Source organism: Bos indicus x Bos taurus, chromosome 10 (genome assembly GCF_003369695.1).
Source record: "Bos indicus x Bos taurus breed Angus x Brahman F1 hybrid chromosome 10, Bos_hybrid_MaternalHap_v2.0, whole genome shotgun sequence".
Lineage (NCBI taxonomy): Eukaryota > Metazoa > Chordata > Mammalia > Artiodactyla > Bovidae > Bos > Bos indicus x Bos taurus.
The window spans coordinates 9,222,170-9,247,897 of NC_040085.1; the positions used below are offsets into that span (position 1 = coordinate 9,222,170).

A 25,728-nucleotide genomic window follows, 5' to 3' on the forward strand; every position below is an offset into this window, starting at 1 on the left:
TGATGTTATCTAACCATCTCAGCCTCTGCCACCCCCTTCTCCTCTTGCCCTCAATCTTTCCCAGCATCAGGGTCTTTTCCAACAAGTCAGCTCTTTGCATCAGGTAGCCAAAGTTTTGGAGGTTCAGCCTAAGCATCAGTGCTTCCAGTGAATATTCAGGACTGATTGCCTTTAGGATTGACTGATCTGATCTCCTTGCTGTCCAAGGGACTCTCAACAGTCTTCACCAGCACCACGGTTCTAAAGCATCAGTTCTTTGGTGGTCACCCTTCTTTGTGGTCCAACTCTTTGATCCATACATGACTACTGGAAAAACAATAGCTTTGACTATACAGGCCTTTGTCGGCAAAGTGACGTCTCTTCTTTTTAATACGCTGTCTAGGTTTGTCAGAGCTTTTCTTCCAAGGATCAAGCATCTCTTAATTTCATGGCTGCAGTCACTGTCCGTAGTGATTTTGGAGCCCAAGAAAATAAAGTCTGTCACTGTTTCCACTTTTTCCCTGTCTATTTGCCATGAAGTGATGGGACTGGCGTGATCTTAGCCTTTTGAATGCTGAGTTTTAAACCAGCTTTTTCACTCTCCTTTTTCACCTTCATCAAGAGGCTCTTTAGTTCCTCTTCACTTTCTGCCATTAGAGTGGTATCATCTGCATATCTGAGATTGCTGATATTTCTCCTGGCAATCTTGATTCCAACTTGTGACTCATCCAGCCTGGCATTCTGCATGGTGTATTCTGCATATAAATTAAATAAGCAGGGTGATAATATACAGCCTTGATGTACTCCTTTCCCAATTTGTGCAAGATGTACAAGCTGGATTTAGAAAAGGCAGAAGAACCAGAGATCAAATTGCCAGTATCCACTGGATCATAGAAAAAGCAAGGGAATTAAAAAATATATATATATATCCATCTACTTCTGCTTCATTGACTATCCTAAAGCCTTTGACTGTGGGTCACAGCAAACTGTGGAAAATTCTTAAAAAGATGGTAATACCGGACCACCTTACCTGTCTCCTGAGAAACCTATATGCAGGACAAGAATCAACAGTTAGTACCGGGCATGGAACAACCAACTGGTTCCAAATTGGGAAAAGAGGATGTCAAGTCTGGGTATTGTCACCATGCTTATTTAAGTAAGTGGTGGTACTTGGATTTAAATACAGGTCTGTCTGATTTTAGAGGCCTGCTCTTTCCAACCTGCAAAGCTGGCATGTGGGCCCAGCTTACAGCCTTCTCGAATCTTCTTTTTACGTGTAAAGAGAACATTTCAGACCATGAAGTGTACACTGAGTGCCCCCTGGGACCTGCAGCCAGGAAATACTGCACGTGCGCAGGAAGGGCGAGTTCCCAGGGACAGTGTGGTCAGAGACCCGCTGGAGCCAATTCACTGGCCTCTGTGTGTGTGTGTGTGTGTTTTATTTTTAAATTTAATTATATATTTAATTGGAGTATAATTACTTTACAATATTGTGATGGTTTCTGCCATACATCAACATGAATCAGCCATATCACTAACCTATTGACACCAGCAACCACAGCAGAGAAAGTCCTGACACGCCTGTTCAAGGAGAGTCCCTTCTCTTGAGCTGCCAGGGACGAGACACTTCCACTTGCCAGTGCAGACACTTTTCAGTGTAGACTGGGGGCTGGAGTGGCTGAGGGCAGCTGCCCAAAAAGGCCAGACATTGTCCCTCTGCATTGCTTGAGTGGGGTCTCTGTTGGTAGAAAGATTCTCTCTGTGACCGTTACTAATGGAAGACAAGAGAGTGGCCAGCAGGCTGACTCCCCAGATCCCAGAGCAGCCACAAGACCAGGCATCAGAATCTTGGGACAACGTTTCAGAGCTACACGTACACGGGATCCCCCTGGTTGTCTTGTCTACTCAAGCCTGGCCTCCGTGGTGGTGATGGGATCTCTCTCACTCCACCTCCTGCTTCTGCGTCCACTTCTTCATTGTGAAGGACTCGCAGGCACCCCTGCCCCCCCCCATGCATAACTCCAGGGGACACCATTCATGTGGTGCACAGAATATATATTCTGTTTCGAATTCTTTTCCATTATATGTTATTACAAGATATTGAATATAGTTTCCTGTGCTATACAGTTGCTGCTGCTAAGTCGCTTCAGTCGTGTCCGACTCTGTGCGACCCCAGAGACTGCAGCCCACCAGGCTCCCCCGTCCCTAGGATTCTCCAGGCAAGAACACTGGAGTGGGTTGCCATTTCCTTCTCCAGTGAATGAAAGTGAAAAGTGAAAGTGAAGTCGCTCAGTCGTGTCCGACTCCTATCGACCCCATGGACTGCAGCCTACCAGGCTCCTCCGTCCATGGAATTTTCCAGGCAAGAGTACTGGAGTGGGTTGCCATTGCCTTCTCCGCTGTGCTATGCAGTAGGTCCTTGTTTATTTTGTGTATAATAGAGTGTAAGGAGATACAGATTCTTTATTTTCTCTAAGGCGGATCTGATCTCATTCAGGAGCCCCACCTTGAAGGGTCACAGTGATGAAATACGTGGAGCTCCGTGCAGTAGAGCCAGTCTGATTCAGTAATTTAGACAGTCTTGTGATGTTAAGACTCGGCCTCTTTGAGCTAATTTGGCTTCTGCTTGAGTGACTCCCAAGAGTCGTTGTTCAGAGCTCCTCCTCTTCCGACTCTTTTGTAGGATGGCACCTGGGGATGTAGACAGCAGGGCTTACGTGACCTGGGGTGTCAGGGGGAGGGAGACCTCTGGCCGGTCCTCAGACATGTCCTGGCTGCTGTCCGCCGAGGTGTGGCTGGTGTCCCCTTCCAGGGCATTCCTTGGGCATCTGCATTGGAGTCTGCAGTGGACAGACTCGTAGTTCATTTTCCCTTGGCCCTGAGATCAGCATCCATCCCCCCTCAGCCCTTTGGCCGACCATCCATCTCACCCCAGGCCTGTCTTCCTCACAGCCTCTGCTTCAGTGAGCTTGCCCCCCACCATGGCAACCTCCTGCTGGCCTGTGGCTCTTGGATCTCCCATGTCCTCCCTGTGGAGTGTGCAGGGCTGATTGGCTGGCTTCCCTCCACCACCCAAGAGCTGAAAGAGGCTCCAGAGTGCATGCCTGGCCCTCTCTGTCTGACCATTCCCCTTGGTCGTCTTCTGAGAGGCCACCTCTTATTTGGCCCAGGGCCATCCTGAGTAGTGGTCTCTCTCCTTCTAGAATACCAGTCACGAAGTTGGAGAGAAATGCCTCTGCCGTCAGCACCACTCTCAACCTACAAAACACACCCACCTCCTCACTGAAATTCAGGCCCAGCATGTGGCAGATCAGGGCACGCATCTGAATCTGCCTGTCGTCTCTGTTTCCTTCTCACTCTGTCTTTCCTTCTGCAAGAAGTGGGCTTCCCCGCCTTCTGGTGTCTGCCCAGGACACTCTGCCGTCCAGTCATCCAGGAGACTCTCTTCATTGGCTATCAGGGAAACTGGAGTCAAGAACCACCTCTCTAGTCTGGAGCTTAAGACTATTGTGTAGCTGCAGATCCTGTAGTGGATGTTAGAAGCTGAGTTGTTCAGATTGCTGTTTGAACAATCCTAATCCTCTGGGTGAACAGATGCCCTGAGGAGGAAGAGAGGGAAGGTTGAGGTTAGAAAGTACTAAGGAGTAAAACACAGTGACATATTTAGAAAGAAAAAATGGTGCTCTTCACACTTCTCTCTGTCCTCCTCCCCACGCCCTTCTCTCTGTAACCAGCCACTGCCTCATGGAGCTCACATTTAAACCCGCAGGCTGTCACCACTGAGTGTGGGTCCCTCCTACTGGGCAGAGCTCTAGAGCTGAGCTGGAGGTCCCCTGGGACCACCAGGAGCCACCTAGAAGGAGCTGTGTCCCTTGTGAGTTTGGGGAACAAGTGCTGTGCTGGGGGAACTGGCCAAAGATCCAAATGGAGCCTTCCTTCCTTGGTGGGTCCTAAATTAACTCCGGGATTCTTTTTGTAAGCCGGTTGGTGACAGGTAGAACATCATACCTGGTAAAGAATTCGCCTGCCAGTGCAGGAGACATAAGAGACAAGGGTTCGATCCCTGGGTCAGGAAGATCCTCTGGAGGAGGAAATGGCAACCCACTGCAGTATTCTTGCTTGGAGAATCCCCATGGACAGAGGAGCCTGGCAGGCTATACAGTTCATAGAGTCGCAGAGTTGGACATGACTGAAGCGACTTAGCATGCTAGCACAGAACATCATAAGACAGTCATTGGTCAGAGGGTTTTTTCAAACAAAAGCCACTTTATTTTCTCAATAATGTTAAATTTGGACTTCCCTGTTGACTCAGCAGTAAAGAATCCACCTGCCTATGCAGGAGACTTGGGTTCTATCCCTGGGTCAGGAAGATCCTCTGGAGAAGGAAATGGCAACCCACTCCAGTGTCTGCCTGGAAAATGCCATAGAGAAAGGAGCTTGTTGGGATATAGTCCATGGGGTCGCAAAGAATGGGACATAACTTAGTGATTAAACAGCAGCAACAATGTGAAATTTAATCAAAAAGTTTCTGCTCTAGTCTCTGACCCTCAGTCTCTGACCCTTGAATTGTTCCCAGCATCTTAGAGGAAATAGTGACTCTTATGCACACACACACGCACACACACACTCGCACACGCACACACACACACACACACACACACACACACACACACACATCCCTTGGAGGACAGTGCAGAGTCTCCTCAAGTAAGCTCTCTGCATGTGGCCTGCTGTGTGCTCACTGCCCTGTCTTATGCCCAAGATGACTGAGAGGAATGTAAAGGGTTCGCCCCTTTCCTTTCTCATTTGAGGCACTGAGAGATGGGCCAGCTTCCTCTATTCACTGACAGAGATCCTGCCCTCTGGATGCAGTTTAGATAAATGATCTCTTGGGAAGGAGAAGGCCCAGGCCACATTACATGTTCCCCCAGGGACTGTTTGTCAGCCCATCTTTCTCTGCATTTCCAGGCAACAGGAAGCTATGGTCCTGGTCTATGAGGTAGACAGTCTGAGAGCCTCCTGCTTACAGGGATCAAGCAGAAGGGCTCCTCTGCAGGGCTCTGGGGAAGCCCATGGTGTTACGCCTGTGGACAGCTCCAATTGTTCCTTTCCCAAAGAGCACATTGACAGATCATTTTAGGAGGTTTTGTTGACAGGGAGCAGCATCAGCCCATGCTAGGTCTGCGCGTAGACATACAAGCCCCGCAGTGCCCTGGCTTGGAGTTAGCTGGGTGATCAGATCCTGCTGGCAAAGAACCTCTGCCTGGAGGACACACCCACCAGGTGCCAGGGGATGGGCCAGGTGCTCTCAGCATGGGATCCCAACTCATCCGAGAGTCAGGACATTTCACAGGAGAGGAGCCTGGGCGGGGGGCAACTGGGCCTGGAGTCTCCTTAAAGCTCCCCCTTTAGCCCCAACTATCAAATAACCTTTAAAAAAATGAAAGTCTCACCTAACAAGGGACCAGAGGGCCTCTAAGGAGAGGATGTGAGAAGTAGAGATTGGAAAGAGAGTGAACCAGCCGTCTTGGGTTGAATTCCACCAGTCCTTATTGAGCAGTTATCGCCTGCCTAGTGCTGTGCTGGATAATCCTGGGATGCAGAATAAAGCCCTCGAGGAATGCATGGCTCTTTGACTTGCTGTAAGTCAGGGTGACTGTCAAAGCCAGTGAGATCATCTACAACACTTCATGAAGTACAAATTGATATAATTTACATAGTCTTTACTATTTAAAAATAATAATTCACAAAGTATTCACAAAACACTTTCACACATGTTATTATTCTATTGGTGCCTCACACTGCGTTGGGAAAAAAAAAGATATGAATTATGTCCATTTTACAGATGCCCAAAGGGCACAGTGCCCCTTGTACTGCAGCACAGGGACTTAAGTAGCTTCATTATCACCAGACAACCTGTTAGAAGTGCATATTCCCAGACCCCCAGACTTCCTGAATCAGGTGAGGCCCAGTGATCTGTGTTTTAACAAGCCTGCGAGGGTGATTCTGAAGCATGCAGATTCTGCTTCAGTCCTGGGTGGGGCCTGGGATTCTGCATTTCTAACCAGCTCCCACACGATGCCAGTGCTGTTGGCCCACAGACAGTACACTACAAAAACAGGAATCACCTGGAAGCTTCATTCAAATGTAGAGTCCCTGGCCCACTCCCTGAGAGCGTGATCCTGCAGGCCTGCCGGGGGGCCCAGGAACCTGAATTTCCACAGACACCCCAGGTGACACTTTGAGGATCCATGCTCTGGAGTTCAAGCTTGCAGGCCTCCACCCCAGCCTCATTTTCAAAAGTTTTCCTCCTCCACTCCCCATCTCCATTGGCCCTGAACCACCCATCTGATCTCTTGCCAAATCATGGGTTAAGGGGTGCGAGTGGGAGGCCATCCCTGAGCCAGCGGGGCCCTCAGTTCCTCAAAATAGGTCAGGAGTCTGGCACAGACCAGGCGCAGCGGCTGCAAATAGAAACCATCTGTTGGGTCTGTGCTTTGAGCTCCACCACCCCCTCCATCCCTGAGCAGAGGAATATAGAACTCAGAACCCCAGGAGAGGGTGGGTGCTTCCTTGGATGGGGCCTGCCCACCCCAGACACTCCCTCCAGGGCTGCCTGCAGGGGAGAGATGGCAGCACCATATCCAGTCCCCTTAACCGCACCCCCCACATCCGTTTACCCCCCACCTTCCCACAAGTAGGCTTACAGTGTGTAGATTGGTCATCAGGTGACCTTGCTGTGTGACCTTGGACAAGTCACTTCCTTTTTCTGGGCCTCAGTCTGTGAAATGAGAAGCTAGATTTTAGTGGACCCAAGGGTCCTCTTCTGCACTGGCAGGCTGTGGTTCTATGAAAGCCTTTTTGTGTCAGGACCACATGTAAGACAAGTTGAGTTCATAGGGAGGCAGATACTTCCTTCTCCTTGCTTTCTGCCCAGGTTGGATATTACAAGTTGGAATCAGCCTGCAGATCCCCATAAGGAGATAGTCAAGTTTTCGGATCTGGGGGCTTTTAGAGGCTTTAAGGGGAAGAGACAGGGTCACTCTTCCTTCTTCCTGTCCTCTTGTTTCTGTACTCATTCACATATTTAGTAAACATTCATCAGTACTATATTAAGCATAAAGGTAAGCCCAGCAAAGAGGACGAAGGATAAGACACAGTTGCTGCTCTCAGTAACATCCAGCGTGGTTGGGGAGCAAACACGTAAAGTAAGAGACCAGACCAGTGACAGATTTTATTTTCTTGGGCTCCAAAATTATTATGGACAGTGACTGCAGCCGTGAAATTAAAAGATGCTTGCCCCTTGGAAGAAAAGCTCTGACAAACCTAGACAGTGTATTAAAAAGCAGAGACATCACTTTGCCGACAAAGGCCTATATAGTCAAAGCTATTGTTTTTCCAGGAGTCATGTCACTACTGAGAAGTAGTCAAGAAAGTCACTCAAGAAGGCTGACTACCAAAGAACTGATGCTTTAGAACTGTGGTGCTGGTGAAGACTTGAGAGTCCCGTGGACAGCAAGGAGATCAAACCAGTCAATCCTAAAGGAAATCAATCCTGAATATTCATTGGGAGGATTGATGCTGAAGCTGAAGCTCCAATACTTGGGCCACCTGATGTGAACAGCTGACTCATTGGAAAAGATCCTGATGCTGGGAAGGATTGAGGGCAAGAGGAGAATCGAGTGACAGAGGGTGAGATGATTGGATGGCATCACCGACTCAATGGACATGAGTTTGAGCAAACTCTGGGAAGTAGTGGAGGACAGGGAAGCGTGGTGTGCTGTAGTCCATGGGGTTGCAGAGAGTCAGACACGACTTAGGGACTGAACAACGAACAAGAGACCCTTGTGTCAGGTCTGAGTTCAGATCTCAGTTCCTCCACTTAAGTGACCTTGGACAAACTTAGTTGCATCTGTAAATAGAGATAATAATTGTATCTATACCTTGGGGTTATTATAAGGATTATGGGATGTAATGATTGTAAAATGTTTGGGTCACAGTCCACCCTTAATAAACGTAAGCTATTGTTATTAGTCTGATGAGCTAGAAAAAGGGGAGCCCAGGACAGAATCTGGGGACTTCAGAATCTGGCAACTTCCCAGCTCAGGAGTCATCTCAGGGGAGATGGGAAGCTCTCCTGAAGAGCTTGGCGCAGAGGAGACTGGCAGCCTTCTGTTCACATGTCCACCAGTCCTGCTCAGCAGATCAGGAAAGGCTGCCGGGATTCGGGGCAGAAGCCTGCTCCCAGAATAGACTCCATATCTGGCTGGACTTGTGTTGGGTGATGGGCAGAGTGCAGCATCCGTGGATGTTTGATCTGAATCTTCCATCTGTAGTCTGTGGAGAAGGCGCCATCCCAACCGAGTTCATTCCCGCTTGACTTTGATCTGCTCCCTGATGGTGTGAGGCAGGCAGGGTGGAGCATGACAGGGGAGGAAGCCTCTTTTCATGGTTGAGAAGATTGAGGGGTTTGCCCAAGAGGCTCTGAGAGTTGGCCTGGAACCTAAGAATTCCGAATTTGCTAGGGATGGAGAGAAAGTCAGTGCGGTGGCTCCAGATCCTGGCCTTCTGTGGTCCCTGTGCCCCCCAGCCGGAACTCCCTGGTGTGGAGGTTCTGTTGGAGTCTCTTCTTCTAGGATGTGACTTCTGTGAGCTAATTGATATTCTCCTAGCGCCGTGCGATGGAACTGTTTGCAGTGATGGGAATGATCGGTAATCTCTGCTGTTCCGTATGGCAGTGGGTCAGCCTTCGCTGTCCTGCACCCCTGCTGAGATTGCCTGTGCTGTGGGGTGCAGAGAATCCAGAAGCAGACCCTTGAGGGACTCCTGGATCCCTGGAGGCTCATACTGAGCAGATTCAGAAAGAAAGCATTTAAGCGAGAACACTTGTGTTCCAGCTTCTTCATGCTAGAAATTTCTTGAGTGGTTTCAAGATCTTTTCAGAAGACCTGGAAGCCAGCGAGAACCCAGTAAGACTATTAAATGCCAGAGCTGGGAGGGGGGCCATCTCCTGTAGAGGAAGAAGCAGGGATCTACTAGAGGGTCCCTAGTAGGTTAGTGGCCAAGCCAGCTGAAATGCGGGTTTCTGGCCGCTTCCCTCACACCAGAGGTTCTCAAATTGGGTTCCACGGTGCAGTCCCAGGACCATTGCTGGAAGGTGCTCCCAGTTTCCTGATAGATTTGGATGCAAACAGTTCCAGCTTTGCCCATTTTAAATTTTGGAGTTCTGAGTCATATTTTATTTAGAGAAAGTGTTCTTCTGCTTAAAAAAGATCCTAGCTTTTCATTTCACAGAGGAGAAAATGGAAGAGAAGAGTCCACCAGTAATTCCTACCTGACCTGACAAGCTTCTCAAGGCCTGGGATGATCCACTTCTGCTCCCTCCAGTCTGAGAACATGGGCTGTGTTCCTCCCATGTGTCCAGTCCTGGGCTCTGGAAAGCAAAGCTGGCTCAGAGATGGAGGAGGACCAGCTGACCAGCGATGGCTTGTGAACCCAGAATGTTGTGGGAGAATTCAGCAGAGATATTGATGATCATGTCTGTCGTTGATTAGAGTGGCGCACCTTCTGCAAAGCCTCTGTCCCTGGTGTTCCATCCTGATAGGGATTTCAAGATGTAGGTGTGGCTGATATCCACATTTCATTGAAACGGACAGCGAGCCTGGAGAAGGAAGGTGCCTTACTCCAGGTCACATGGGTGATGACCCAGAGAAGACTGAAAATATCATCCTTTCTCTGATGGCACAGGGATAGGGAGTGGCTCTCCCACAGGTCCTGATGGGCTGCCCCATGGGAACAAGTATCCAGTGGCCACCAGGGCAGATCCTGAGGCCTCCTGTGCTCCCCGGCTGACAACTCTCCCTGAGGATGTAGCCGTGAGCTCCCCACCCCACCCTAGTTAGAGATGAGAACAAAAACTACCTCCATGTATTTTTTTGTGTGTTCCAGTTAAAGGACTGAATTTTAGCCATTGTCATCTAGAAAGTTCACCCACTGGCCAAAATGCATCATTTTGGGGATTGGAGGACAGGATACAGTTTGTCTCCATGTGGAGTGTTCATAACAATTATCTCAGAGGAGAAAAAAGCCTGCCTCTATTTCTTAAGAGGCTATAAGAACCGTTCAGCTGCAAAATGAATACTTCCTCCTTCCGGGCCCTCCCCTCTCAGAGGGAGACCAGGATGGCCCTGGGCCCAGGGAGAGGCCACCAGGGAGCAGGCCCGGCAACCATGCACATCTGGAGGCCAGAGCTTTTCCCTCCCTCCTCCTGACCCTGGGCCCAGCCCAGCCCCCTCCTTCTCCTGCCAGAGCCTGGCCTCCCCAAGTGAACACTTAATTAAGGTCAGAGTCTCTCCCTTACAGGAGAAGGGAGAGGGTAGGACTAGCGTGTGATAAGCGTCACCCCACTCCATGCCAGACACCTTGCCAGGCACTTAGCATTTGGTCACATCATTGCATTCAGTGATTTGGATGATATTATTTGCACTTTGCAGATAAAGAAACTGATGCTCAGAGAGGTTGAGTAACTAGTCTGAAGTCACACAGCTAACAAATAACAGCCAAGATAGAAACCTTTGGGGCATTGCCCCAAACTCTGCCCCCTACAGTTTCTTTACATTTTTATATAATGCCCTGCATTGTATGAAAAATGCAGGGAGGAGTAATTAATAGCTTGGGTGGAGAGGCCAAAAAAGGAGAAGGTGGGTATTACCTCGGAAAGAACAGTAAACTGTCGGAAGTTCCTTTTTTACCTCAAGCACTCTATCCAATTATCTCATTTAATTCTTATTATAACTTACTGGGCAAATAACAGAGCTGTTTCTGTCTTACGGCTACAGAAGCAGAGGTTTAGGTCAGTTTAGAAACTTGACCAGAAGGATTTTGCCGTTAAGTGATGGAACCAGGACCTGAGGTGACTCATGTCTTTTTAAGAGTCAGAAGTTCTTGAGAGAGGGCCCGGCTCTGTGGCTTTCACAGCTTATGACTTTGGGACAGCCTCTTAACCTCCCTGAGCCTTGAATTAGTCACATATGCACCAGATACTTTCAATGGGATTGTAGTACCCGTCCAGCTCTGCCCCCTGGACAGCTATACCTGGGGGCAAATGAGGAGATGTGGAGGTGGTGTCCGGGGAGGGTCATGGAACTGGTCGCCTTGCTGATACTGTGCTATCCATGGCAAGAGACTCGTTAAGCCCCGTCTTGAGCGCTGTACTGAGTTCAAGAGACCTTGGCATCCTGGTGACAAGAAGCCCAGAGGAGATAGGGCTGTGTGACCAAAAGGACAGACACCACAAAGAAGGGCTTGGGCCCAGAGCCCTCACGGGCTGAGCATAAGGACCAGGCCGCTCATCCTGTGGCCAGGAGTGGGGGGTATGAGCTGAAAATTCAAAATCTCAATAAACTGAAGTCACAGCCCTGGAGTGAGGTTCATCCCATTGCATCCAAGGAACCGGGCAAGTGTGCCTGCACTTGGCCCTTGCCCTCCCACTGAACCAAGAGATCTTTCAACAGGGTGACCAGAAGACTCCTGCTAAGCAGGAGTCCAGGGCCAGGCCTGGGCGGGGAGGGGCTCTGCAGGGCCCAGAAGGACTAGGATGATCGCATAACCTACAGTCTAATACTGGGAGAGAGAAAATATTCATACCTTAACATAAGTGACTCTGCACTAATCAGCAATGTGAGGAGGCCTGGGGGAGATGCCAAATGCCACGAAAACCGTTGTCATTCTGTGTCACAGCAACCCAGCTGGGAGACATTGGAATCCCTGTGTTACAGAGAAGGAATGTCACTGGCCAGGGTGGCCTCTGACCTGGGACTCTCTGACCCAGCCCTCCTCTCTGGTGCAACACAAGGTCTATTTGGGGGGTGCTGGAAGGCCATCTAGTCCCATCTCCCTTCCACGTTGCCCTTAATCAGAGGTCATCTACCTGAACCTTGAATCCTCCCAGAGATGGGAGGCTCATTACCTGTCATGATACCTTCTTTTTCCATTTTAGGCAGCTCTCACCATTAAGGAAATCCTTCCTCTTAGGGAGCTCCAGTGTATCTCAGTCTTGTGCTAATTGCTCCTGGAAGATTCAGAGAGAGTGTGTGTGCCCTGCCCTCACTGGAACTAGCTTTGGGGAATCCACCAGGATCTGGGCTGAGCTTCAGGGCTAGGGGCAAAGGGCAAAGGGCTAGAGTTTCAGGGGACCTCTTAGCTGCCACACTGATTTCCCTTTGAGGTCTGGGTGTCTCCTTCAGTGCCAGCCTCAGCATGGCCTCCTCTCTCTGCAGCAGCGGGAGGAGGCTTTGCTGTTGCCTGCCTGCACACCCCTGCATCTGACCTCAGAATGAAGTCAGCCCCTTGGTGAGCGCGGGTGGAGCGGTCAGACCTCTGGGGCCTCCAGATGCTCCGCTTTGGCCTGCAGTGTCTGCCAGTGCCTGATCCGGCCTCCCAGGTCCTCCAGCTGTCTGTTCACTACCCTCCAGAACAGCTTGGCACTAGCCAGCCGCCCTCACTGCCACCAGCTCAGCCAGGTGCGTGCCCTCAAGTTCCCTCTGTCCCTTCCTCTATATGCTCACCCTCACCCAAGCCAGAGATTAATAACAGGGACATCTTTAATGTGAATTGTATCAAAGCTTTATGTTTGACTCCTCAGCTTTATAGGGAATCCAAGAATGGCTTTGAAGAGACCACAAAGCAACATGAGACAAATCACTAGGACATTTTCTTCTTCTTCTGTGTTTTAATGTCTTTGTTGAATTTGTTGCAACATTGCTTCTGTTTTATGGTTTGGTTTTTTAGCCCCAAGGCATCTGGGATCTTCTTGCCCAGAGATGAAACCCTCATTCCTGTGCTAGAAGGTGAAGTCCAAACCACTGGACCACCGGGAACGTCCCTCACGAGGACGTTTTCTGAGACAACTGACTTGGTGTGTTTAAAAAGTCAGTGTCACTTTAAATTAAAGAAAAAAAAGTAATGGGAGTGTTCTAGATTTAAAGGAGGCAAAAGAGAGATCACAACCAAATGAAATACATAGGAACAACACAGTTCCCAATCCTGGTTCAAAATATGGAATAGCTGTAAAAGGAATTTCTTTGGTTTTTTAGGCCATACAGCATGGCATGTGGGATCTTAGTTTCCTGACCAGGGGTCAAACTCTTGCCTCCTGCAGTGCGAGCATGGACTCTTAACCACTGGACTACTGGGGAAGTCCCTGTAAAAGGTATTTTGAAGAATTTTGAATATTGGCTGGGTGTTAGATGGTATTGAGGAATTGTTAATTTTCTTAGATATGGTAATGATGATATGCTCATGTAGGAAACTGTCCTCCTTTGTAGGAAATGCAGGCTGATGTAATAAGGGGACAGGAGTCATGATGCTGGCAGCTTCGTTTCAACAAATTCCACAAAACTGGAAAAAAAAAAAGGAAGGAAGAAAGACAGGCACACAGAGAGAAAGGGATTGTGACAAAATGCTAATGTGTATGAACCTAGGTGGTGGGTGATTCCTGGACCATGCTTTCAACTATTTTTGTTTTCTGAAGTATTTTATGATAAGAAGTTGGAAAAAACATAATCAGGTCTGCAGAGTCAGAACAGGTCCCAGTGGATCCCGTGCGTGTTTACTGGCCGACCTGGGCTGGGTCTGTTTCCCATTCCATACCACAAGGACGTCGTTAACTCCCACCTCCCGAGGGACTGTGGACAGTGCCTTGGGCTCTCTCAGTGTCCCACGCTGGCAGATGCCCCCACGTCCAGGAAGCCGACCCCAGTGCCCTCTGCTTCCCTGGCCTCTCACTACTTTTCAAGCGTTGGTTTCATCTCCTCCAAAGGCTCCTAAGATATTTGAACTCAGGGTTTGTGTCTGATGCTTTCCAGACTCCTCTCAGTCGACTGGGCCCACAGGAGCGGTGGTGCGATCTTATCTTGGATGGGATCTTGTATCTACATATCTCATTTTGAGTCTTAAAGTAACCACATAAAGTCAGAAACTATGGTTCTTGTTTTAGAACATCTCAAGGAGGCAAATTGTTTTTCCGAGGCTAGCAGGAGTTAGAATGGGGAGTGAAAATCCAGAAATGCAGACTCCCAGTCCAGCACTCGGTCAGGCATGCTCACTGTGGCTTCATGCGGGGTGAAGGTACAGGTCCAGTGATAAGGGCCCCCTGGCCTCCTTCCCCTAATCCTTCCGAAGGTCCTGTGGAGAGATCAGCCCCAGTCTACCAACTGATGGGGGAGAAGCAGTGCCAGGCTTGCTGCAAGATGCTCTCTGCTTTTCCCTGGATGCAGGCTGGGGCTGATCCCAACAGAGGTTCTCTCTGCTGGACTTTTGAAAGTGAGATTCAAGTCAGGCCTTGAAGGTTGGACAGGGCAGAGAAAAGGGCAAAGGCCTTCCAGACCAGATCTGTGCCTACAAGGAACAGGAGATTGGAATGAGCAGGCTCCTTTCTCTTTGGGAGGACTATGGAATCTAGAATGTTCTACCTGAAAGAGACAGAGTGATTGCCAGTACTCAATATCAGACAAAATTTCTGCCAGGGCCATGTACCATCCATACTATATTTTTCATACTGTATTTTTCTTTGAATTAATTCATTATTTTTAAACTTAGCTTTCTTAGCACTAATATCTGTGAAATCACGGATTTGGCATATAAGTTACATGTTTTTTCTAATACAAATTAAAATAAACACATGATGGACTTCCCCAGCAGTCCAGTGGTTAAGCCTTTGCCTCCAATGCAAAGGGTACGGGTTCGATCCCAGGTTGGGGAGCTAAGATGCCTCGAAGCCAAAAAAAACAAAACATAAAACAAAAGCAATATTATAACAAATTCAATAAAAAAAAAAAACTTTTTAAAAAAAGTGGCCCACATTAAAAACATCTGTAAAAAATAAATAAATAAAAATAAACACCTGGCTAGTAAAATTAAAAACTTCATCTCATGTAAAGGAACATGAGTGACCACCTGGGACTGCAATCAGGGCATCACTGATGTAATCCTGTTGAGGATCAGGTCAAGGGGCTTGCCTAAGATCACATAGCCAGGAAGTGTGCTTGGCTCCCAGCAGGACTTTGTCATGAACAGTCGTGGGCAGAACTCAGCAGAGAGAAGAGAAGGCAGGTGGGAAGGGGTACAGTGTAGGCAGAGGCTGGGAGGTGGGGAGGAGTGGAGAGGAGGGCAGTGGCCTGAGGGAGTAGAGGACAGAGAGCTGGCAGGAAGAGGCTTTGCCTGAAGAATCCCTGGGATTCTCCTCATTGGATCTGAACTTCTTCCTTCAATAAAGAGGCCTTTGTGTCTGAGCTCCTGGCTTTATTTAAATCCAATGCAAAGTTCTGTTTTCAGGCAAATTCCCAGGGTTGGTTTCCTGATTCTGTGGCGGTTCTTTCCTTTTGCCTTCCATCCCCTTGGGAATTTCATCTGAAGAAATTTCTGTCCTGAGATGGGTTGGGAGACTCAAGGCATATCGGGAGACTGGACAGGAAGAGAAGGGGGTGGATGATGGCAGATAATGGCAGAGCCAGTTCAGAAACATGTTCACTTTTTTTTTTTTTTTTTTTACAATTTTAAACATTTATTTTTGGCTGTGCTGGGTCTTTGTTGCTGTGCAGGCTTTTCTCCAGTTGTGGCGAGTAGGGCCTACTCTTCATTGTGGCGTACGGGCTTCTCACTGCAGTGGCGTCTCCTGTTGCTGGGCACGGGCTCTAGAGTGTGCAGACTTCAGTAATTGCGGCTCCCTGGGTTAGTTGCTCTGCAGTATGTGGGATCTTCCCGGACTAGGGATTGAACCCATGTCTCCTGCATTGGCAGGCGGATTCTTTACCACTGAGCCACCAGAGAAGCCCGCATGTTCACATTTATAAAACACTCATTGAGCTCCTACTGAATGCCAGACCCCAGCTGGGTACTTTGAGCTTGGATGCCTCTCTGCCAGGAGAGCACCCACTTGGGCTCCACCTGCCATGGCGCCCATTTGTAGGGTTTCCGATAGGAGGCGCCATCCTACAGCAAAGCTGAACTCCGCGGTCAGGCTGCCCATCCTGTCCTTCACCTGCGCATCCGTCCTTGCGCATCTGTGTTCTCTGCAGTGCCTAGCACAGGACATGCATGCAGTAGGGGCCAGCTGGTTGGTCAGTCGGGCTCTGTCTCGTGGATGGTGGACAGGAAGGGTGAGGAGGGGTGCCATTCCATTCTCTAGAACAAGGGCTCTCAAACTTCAGTGCACTTCTGTCTCACTGGGGCAGGAAAGCTGGATCAAAATACCTGTGTCTGGGCCCCATTCCCAATATATTGTATTCAGTAGGTCTGGATTGGGACCCAGGAATCAGCATTTCTAACAAATGATATGGGAGGCTTAGAAACCTCCCCCATCCCGGAAAATTTTTAATACAAGTGACCCGTGGGTCACACATGGAGAAACCTTGCTCCAAAGAGTAATCTGGCATAGCAGAGTCTCAGATTTCTAGTCAGGAGACTTGTGTCCATGGCCCTCTACTCATTAGCTGTGTGGCTTTGGACAAGTCACTTAACCTCTCTGGGCCTGATGATGATGTATAGGACTGAGATTTCTGGGGTGTACTTGTGGGTTAGGAGCCCTAGAGACAATCAAGGGGGGTTATTTGCCTTGTGGCACATAGTGGGGCCATCTTCCTCCCCCACCCTTCATCATCAGAAGTGTTCTGTGTCTCTGCGAACACCCAGCCTCCTCTGTCTGCACGTCCCGCACTAAATTAAGCACAATTTCTGACACGCGGGAGGCAGCCCAGACATGTTTTGGATGGATGGTCGGCTCTATCACATGGCACATCCCTTGGAAGTGAAAGGCTCCCCCATCCTTTCTGAAAGGTGGTGTGGGCGGGTATACTGAACGAAGAAATGGGTGAGTGCCCTCGTGCCAGTCTTTGCTCTTGCGGGAATTTATTGAAAGAGTAAGTCCTCCTGCACAGGGCCAGGTGTCTGGTTCTTGGAGGTCCCTTCCCTTTGCCTCCCGAGGGCAGGCACCGGGCTTTCCTCACCTCCTAAATTCTCGAGAGCCGCTTCCCTCCCGCCCGTGCCCAGCTCAGCTCCTCAGGGACAGTCTGGCCTGACCCGTGTCTCTCTTGGCCTCTTACAGATGTCCTGGCGTCCGCAGTACCGCAGCTCCAAGTTCCGGAACGTCTATGGGAAGGTGGCCAACCGGGAGCACTGCTTTGACGGCATCCCCATCACCAAGAATGTGCATGATAACCATTTCTGTGCCGTCAACGCCCGCTTCCTGGCCATCGTCACCGAGAGCGCGGGGGGTGGCTCCTTCCTCGTCATCCCCCTGGAACAGGTAGGCTCCCCCACACCTCCTTAGGCCTGGCTGCTGCCCCAGGACAGAGAGAAACCCTGCTTGGTCATTCTTGGGCCTGTTGCCCTATATCTCCCTGCCCCCCACCTTTTACTTTTTCATCATGTGTCCAGTGGCTGCACATTCCCCAAAGTTATCCCCAAGAATCACCAGAACAGGTGCAGCTGGGGGACCTGAGGAACATCCAGGAAAGGACACGTTTCTCTAGGCGGACTGAGATCTGTTCCCAGAACCCCCAACTTGGACAAGTCACTTGCTTTGAGGTTTCTGGGCTTTCCACTGACCCTGAGAGATTGGATCATCTGATCTCCAGGCTAGATCTGGCTCTACGATTGTCTTTCCTGAGTGTCCTTTAGTTCTGGAGCTGGAGAGGCTAAAGATCCAGCATAGCCACATCGGGCAGGGATCTGCAAAAATGACACACCCATTAAAAATAACATTTCAATCTCTTCACTGAGGGACTAGGAATAATTTACCTTCTCTCTCATCCCCCACCTCCGCTCTAAAAGCTTCTTCTCTTCTGTGGCCGCCTTCATGAATCTAGCAAATTCAATCTGCACAGCCTAAATCATGAAATTTTGAAGCTCTGCCATTCAGGCGAAGTCCCCGGAGGCCTGTGGGAGGTCACGTGCCTCGTGCCTCGGGGAAAGCGCTTGCTGTCAGTCCCGCTTGTTTATGGCTGAGCTCTCCCTCCCCGGCCTGACTCATCTCCTCTCCCATCCTCCGCCAAACGCTTGGGGAGAGAAGGAGGTACCGTGCCCAAGGAATCCTTGGGACCGTAAAGCCTCTGTCAGCTGGTGGTGGAGGATGGGTTTTTCCAGTCTCACCTGCCCACAGTGGTGGGGGCTCAGATTTGGGAATGCCTTAGGCCAGACCCTCCCTTCCATGGAAGAGGGAAGCCACAGTGACAGTGACACGGAGCCTGGCTCATGGAGCTGGCTGAGGAGCTGTGGGCTTGGGGGCAGGACATCTAAGTGCTGGTTGGTCTCTGTCGCTCACCAGGAGTGTGACCTTGGGCGTGTCACTTAACCTCTCTGCACCTTATTTTCCTGTAACAGTAAATTGGACCCCTCAAATCCCCTTCCACTTCCATAGTGATGTTGGCATTGAGAGGGTGATGGGCAGAAAGCTCTTTGAGAACCAAACAACCAGATAAAGATGTTCTGGTACTTTCTTGGAAGTGTTATCACTCTCCCTGTCGACTTTGCAGATGCTCACAGCAGCTCTATCCCATTAGGAAGGATTCTGAAATGTAGCTTGTCTCCCCTCCTGAGCCAGATGGGCTCAGATATTTGTCCACACAGGGACCAGCTCACCTCCAGCTGCAGTAGGCAGGCTTGCAGGTCACTAGAAACACATGGGCTGGTTCTTACTGGGGCTCAAGTCCATTGCTGACACCCTGCCATACTCCACTACATGGTTTGCAAAGGTCAACAGTCAATGCCTCACACCATAACAAAACAAAAATTAATTCCAGATGGATTGAAAATCTAAACATTGAAAAAGAAAGAGAAAAGCTGCAAGGGTATTAGAGGGAAATGGAGAGTATTTTTAAAATCATAAGACAGGGAAAGGCTTCCTAAGCTAGTTAAGAATCCATAAAACCATAAAGGAAATGATTAGTAGATTAGAATAAATTTATAATAATATTTTAAAGGTAATTTTTGTACTCTAGTGAGACATGTAAGCAAAATTAAAAGGCAGGCAACATAATTGAGTACAATATTTGCATAATTGAGTACAATATTTGCAATATATAACAGACAAAAGTTGCATGTCCAGGAGATATATATATATATATACACACACACATATATATAAAGAGTTAAGAAAAATCAATAAGAGGACCCAATAGAAAATGGGCAAAGGCTATGAATAAGCAATTTATAGAAGATAGAATATATCTTTTAGCCTACTAAGTAGAAAAAGATTTAAAAGAGTCATAATCTTTGGTGTTGCCAAAGATGTGAGGGCAGGCACTCAAATATGCTCTGAGTATTTGATGATCTAACATCTTACTCTTGGTGAGGTGTAAACAGAGGTAACTTGACAATATCTAGTAACATTTAAACATGTGTCCATTGGCCCAGTGATTCCACTTCTAGAATGTATTCTACAGAAATACTCTCAAGCATATATATTTTTTAAAGTTTACGGCATTTTTGTACTCATTTTTTTTGCACGCATCATTTTTTAAAATTATTTTCTAGAGAAATGAAATTTCTCTCTCAAATTGCTTTGAAGTTTCTAAACTCCTCTCCATTTTTGTAATGGTACCAAAGACTTTCATGTTGTCTGTAACTCTGCTCTAGAATATGGTCAGCTTCTGTAAACACTTCATGGACAGCAAGGGGGAAAAGAGTTCTTTATAGAGCATAAGTTTCTGTCTTTGGAAACATATGTATCTGTACACATGCATGTATGTTCAGTGTACATGGTCTTTCAACCTTATTTGTTCATATCCTGTGATACATTTTGTTTAATTTAATAATAGACTAATAGAGATGGCTCAGTCTTCCAGTTGGTTTCTCTTGTTTTCTTTCATTTCAGGAAGTTCTCACTCTATATAGGTACTCGATCTGCTTTTTGAAGCGGGGTGGTGTTGGGGGTTTTTGGTTTTTTTGTTTGTTTGTTTAGTGGACTGTAGCCCGCCAGGCTACATCTGTCTATGGGAGCAAGAGTACTTGAGTGGGTTGCCACCTGCTTTCCATTGGTGGTAGTGGGGTTTGGGGCCACACTGCACATGGCATGTCGTGTGTGAGATCTGAGTTCTCCCACCAGGGATCGAACCCCTGCCCCTGCTATAGAAGCACAGTCTTAACCACTGGACTGCCAGAGAAGTCCCAGGTACTCAAGGATTTCTGTGGCACTTTTATAACAGTGAAGATTGGAAGCAACCTGCAGATCCATCAATAAAGAAATGGGCGAGCAAATTCGGGGCCATCCACACACAGGGGCGCCACACAGTCACCAAAGGTGCTGACGTAGAGGACTTGTTCTCACGTGTTTAGCCTCAGAATCACCTTATGCTCTTAAACATTATTGAGGACCCCAAAGAGCTTTTGCTTACATAGCCATATACCCATTAATATTTAGCATATTCAGGGGGCTTCCCTGATGATAAAAAATCCACCTGCCAATGCAGGAGACATGGGTTCGATCCCTGGTCCAGGAAGATCCCACATGCCTCAGAGTGACTAAGCCCGTGTGCCACAAATATTGAGCCTGTGCCTTAGAGCCTGTGAGCTGCAGCTACTGGACCCATGCGCCGCAGCGACTGAAGCCCGAATACCCAGAGCCCGTGCTCCGTCACAAGAGAAGCCGCAGCAGTGAGAAGCCTGCACACCGCAGGTAGAGAGTAGCCCCTGCTCACCGAAACTAGAGAAAGCCCGCAGCAGTGAAGACCCAGTACAGCCAAAGATAAATGATGAGCATATAAATAAAATTTTAAAAAAATATTTAGCATATTCAAAATAAAAATGTAGGAAAATAAAAAATATGTATTTATTTGCCTAATAATAAACCCATTTCACATCCTCACAGAAAACTATTTTATGAAAAATTATTATATTAAAAAAATTGAGAATTACATTGTTCTACATTTTTGCAAATCTCTCTAAATTAATCTGGCTTAATAAAAGGTGGCTGAATTTGAATATCTGCTTCTACATTCAGCCTGCTGAGATATCAAACATCATACGACTCTGGAAAACTTCACTGTATACTTACCTGAGAGAACAATAGTGAAAAGGCAAATAATGTCTCCTATTATTATGAAAATAGTTTTAACCCAACAGACTACCTGAAAAAGTCTTAGGGATCCCCAGGGGTCCCCAGACCACACTTCAAGAACCACCAGTGCAGTAGAATATTTAATAAGAAAATTTTATCACCTACTGCTAGCTGGAAAAAAAAAGGTAAAATCTAATTAATCCCATTAAATGATATCTATGTAGCAATCTACCTTTTTGGAAAAGACTGGGAAAATATATGAGCTTCTCTGGTGGCTCAGATGGTAAAGAATCCAATCGAAATGCGGAGACCTGGGTTCGATCTCCAGGTTGGGAAGATCCCCTGAAGAAGAGAATGGCTATCCTCTCCAGAATGGCTGGAGAATTCCATGGACAGAGGAGCCTGGCGGGCTACATGAGGTTGCAAAGAGTTGGACACAACTGAGCTACTTTCACTTTTTTAAGCTTCTCTGGTGGCTCAGACGGTAAAGAGCCTGCCTGCAATGCGGGAGATCTGGGTTCAATTCCTGGGTCGGGAAGATCCCAGGCAAGATCTTGCCCATACTCCAGGCAAGAATACTGGAGTATCCCATGGACAGAGGAGCCTGGCGGGCTACAGTCCATGAGGTTGCAAAGAGTTGGAAACAACTGAGCGACTTCTCTTTCTATATACACCTACGGGTTTAAAAGTGGTTATTTCTGAGTATTGGCGTCATGAGTGCTCTTTCATTTTTTTTCTTATTCCTTAACTATGTCTTCTAAATTTATCTTAGATGAGCACAATGTTTCATACTTTAGGGGGAAAAAAGAAATAAAAACAATTGGTTGATGTAAAGAGGGAGCCCTGAGGTTTCAGAAGACAAACAGCCCAGAGTAGGGACTCAGGTCAGCCCTCCCTTTACGTATTTTGTTGACGTTTTCCCCCAAAGTAACACGTGCTTCTGAGCTGGCTGTAGTGCAGGCTAGCAGGAAGTACCCTGAGTGAGGATGAGGTGCTGAAGGGTAGGGGCAAGGCAGATCCTAGGGCTGAGCAGTTGGTTTAGTCTGAGGCAGGACCCTGATGTCTGAGACTCTATGGAACAGAGTCCTGAGCCCAGAGAGGGGCCTGCCTTCCCCTGGGTCAAAGCTTTCAGTCTCCTGCCCCTGTGGTCAGGGCAGAGCCCACTGCTGTGGGCTGGCTGGTCCTGGGGGAGTAGGGAGGACAAGGGCTAACAAACAGCAATAACAAGAATGCCCAGTTCAGAACCCGCTCCTGATCTGCCAGTAGGAGAGATGAACTGTTCCTCATTGGTCAGTTTTCTAGGAAGAAGATTCTATTATTTTAGCTCCAGTTTTTAATTTTCTTGGTTTAGATAGAACTCTCTCTGAAAACAGTTTCCTGTATTATTCAACAGAAACACAGGCAAGGTTCCGACCGTTTCTTGGCGAGGTCTAGTCGTTGCTTGGACGTTACTCATGCGCTGTGAACTCACAGGGGCACACTCTTGTCCCTGCCCTGCGTGGCTCCAGACTATTTTCCTGAGCACGCAGAAAGCCGCTGTCTGCTTTTGTAGTTCTTTTCTGGGTTTTTGGCCATCTACTGTCAAATGCCCTTCCCATTCCTTTCTTGCTTCTCTGAGAGGTTTGGGCTGGATGAGACTAACAAGATTGGCATCTGCCCTGAGGCCAAGCCCGAGGCCGACTCTTCCAGAAGCTTCTCTTCCTTCATCAGTTTCCCCCCAAGCCAGCTTGCTGAGACCTCAATATTTGTGATGACAAGCTTTCCCCCAGGGGAGGGAGTATGCCAGCAACAGTAACAGACAATGATGGCTTGCCTTTGTCTAGCACTCCAGTCCAACAAACTGTCTTAATCAACCCTCTTGGGGGTTAGATGGTGGTGGTTGTTCAGTGGCTCAGTCATGTCCAACTCTTTTAGACCCCATGGACTGCAGCACTCCAGGCTTCCCTATCCTTCACTATCTCCTGATAGTGAGAGTTTGAGTTTGCTCAAACTCATATCAGTAGAGTCAGTGATGACTATCTAACCATAACACCCTCTGTCTCCCCCATCTCCTCCTGCCCTCAGTCTTTCCCAGCATCAAGGTCTTTTCCAGTGAGTCAGCTCTTCATATCAAGTGGCCAAAGTACTGAAGGTTCAGCTTCAGCATCAGTGCTTGCAATGAATATTCAGGACTGATTTCCTTTAGGATTGACTGATTTGATCTCCTTGCTGTCCAAGGGACTCTCAAGAGTCTTCTCCAACACCACAGTTCAAAAGCATCAATTCTTCAGCGCTCAGCTTTCTTTATGGTCCAACCCTCACATCCACACATGACTACTGGAAAAACCGTAACTTTGACTAGACAGACCTTTGTCGGCAAAGTAATGCCTCTGCTTTTTAATACACTATCTAGGTTTGTCATAGCTTTTCTTCCAAGGAGAAAGCATCTATTAATTTCATGGCTGCAGTCACCATCTGCAGTGATTTTGGAGCCCAAAAAAATAAAGTCTGTCACTGTTTCCATTTTTTCCCTATCTATTTGCCATGAAGTGATGGGACTGGATGCCCTGATCTTAGTTCTTTGAATGTTGAGTTTAGGGGGTTTGGTAGAACCATCCCCATTTTACAGTTGGGAAAACTGAGGCTGCAGAACCAGACTGGAAATCCAGCCCACTTATTTCTGAATCTGAAGCTCTTTCCACTGCCCATGACGCTGGTGGACGGGTAAGTTCTGGCCGAGCTGGCAGATCTGAAAGGGGTGGATTTGTCTTTCCCAGGCTCGTGTTCAGGCGGCTGTTGTGAAGGCCGGTTTTCCCCCTGGTTAACATTCAGCCGCCAGCTCTGTCCTCTCTGGAGTGGAATGTTAAGCTGCAGATGGGGGAGCAATCAGCACCCTGATTGCCTGGCACAGCTGGAGGGGCCTTATGAATATTCCAGGGAGCAGGCACGGTGCCCAGAGGCCTGATTAACCGCTCGGGCCTCCCCAGGTACACCACCCCTTTCCTGCCACACTCCACCAGGGCTGCCCACCTGCCGCCTCCACATCCAGGCTGAAGCTGGAAGCCGGGCCTGGCACAGCTAAGTATTAGCCAGCTACCTACTACCCACGTGGTACATGGCAGAAAGGAAGGAAACCTGGCCTGGACATCAGGGGTCTGGGTTCTCCTTACAACCCAGCAGTCCTCAGCTCTGGGGAGCTTTTGGGGGTCTCACATACCAGCTCTTTTCAAATCTCATCTCCAGCCCCATGATGAAAGTACAGTTGTTTGTCCCGTTTTACAGAGGACAAAACAGAGCCTTGGAGAAGTCAAGAGACTCCTTGGAGACTTGTACAGCACACGAGTGGCAGAATTTAAAACCAGGGCTCCCCTGGCCACATGCCGGCCCATCTCTGTAAGAGGACTCGGAAGAGGCATGTGTCTAGAGGTGCCTTGTATTATTATTACCATCACTTGAACATCTCCACACCTCCAAGTGGAGTTGGACATTAATTGAACATTATGAATTAATGAATTATGAGTTAATGAATGAACATTATGAATTAATTCAACATGGAACATTAATTCAGCCAGTACTTTGTAAACTCCTGTGATATTCTGACACCTCAGGTGTCCATCTTTTCTGGAAGCCATGAGAACAGGTATTTGCTAGAAGGTAGGGAAGCTTTGTCTCTGAAGGACAGAAGCAGCAATCTCGGTCAGCAAGTAGAGCTGGGGGGAGGCATCCTGGAGCAGAGGACCACACAGGAGAGCACCACTCCTTCAGTCATGGGGCATGCCCTGGGCACCCAGCCCCATGCCTGGCACTGAGACCCAAGTAGCACCAGGCCTTGTCTCTGATATGTCCAAGGGGCATCTCACTGGTGGACCAGTGGGTTGGAAGTCTCTGAGAGAGTCCTACCCATGTCTTGCTCGAGGAACCAACTCCATGGTTCAGGGAGGGAGCTATTTTTATTTATGTATTTCTTTATTTTTGGCTGTGCTGAATTTTCATTGCTACGCCCAGGCTTTCTCTAGTTGTGGCAAGTGGCAGCGACTCTCTAGTTTCAGTGTGGAGACTTCTCATTACAGTGGCTTCTCTTGTTGCGGAGCATGGGCTCTAGGGCACGTGGGCTTCAGTAGTTGTGGCACATAGGTTCAGTGCTTGCAGCTCCTGGGCTCCTGAGCTTGGGCTCAGTAACTGTGGTGCACAAGCTTAGTTGCCCCATGGCATGTAGGATCTTGCTTCCCAGACCAAGGATCGAACCCGTGTCTCCTGCATTGGCAGGCAGATTCTTAACCACTGAACCACCAGGGAAGCCCCTGTTGAACAGGTTCATCCTAACTGTTCATCCTGCTGGCCGTTCAAAATGATGGACGTTAACTGCATTCTCCAGAAACTGGAATCCCTGGTTCATTTATGTTCGGGTTTAGCTGTGTATAATGCAAATAACTGAATTCTGGGGTTGGGATGCTGCATTTGATCTCCAGATAGGGGTCACTCCTATCTCCTGTGTAAGCCTGTGGCCTCCACTTTCCCCCTTCATGTCTGCTCAGTCTCGGCAATCTGGTGGTGGAACATTTTCCCTGGATCTTGGGGTGGGGTGCCGCATTGTCCCCCTCCCCAGCCCAGTCAATGTGGCCTCCTCTTGCTGCTTCTCCTGTCTCTGCTATTCAAGGATGGAGGTCTAACCAAGGCTGGACAGTTGCTCCGAGTCTCCCCAGCCCTGCAGGGATGGG

General features: G+C 48.4%; 1 protein-coding gene across 3 annotated transcripts in view; it reads left to right on the forward strand.

The window, feature by feature from the left end:
* The window catches only part of CORO2B (coronin 2B), a 148,258-nt gene that overhangs the window by 59,808 nt on the left and 62,722 nt on the right, over positions 1-25,728 (forward strand). For all 3 annotated transcript variants that reach the window (XM_027553061.1, XM_027553063.1, XM_027553062.1), the window contains one exon: positions 17,081-17,281. In XM_027553061.1, coding sequence (XP_027408862.1) covers positions 17,081-17,281 — 201 coding nt within the window. The remainder of the gene's footprint in view (positions 1-17,080; positions 17,282-25,728) is intronic.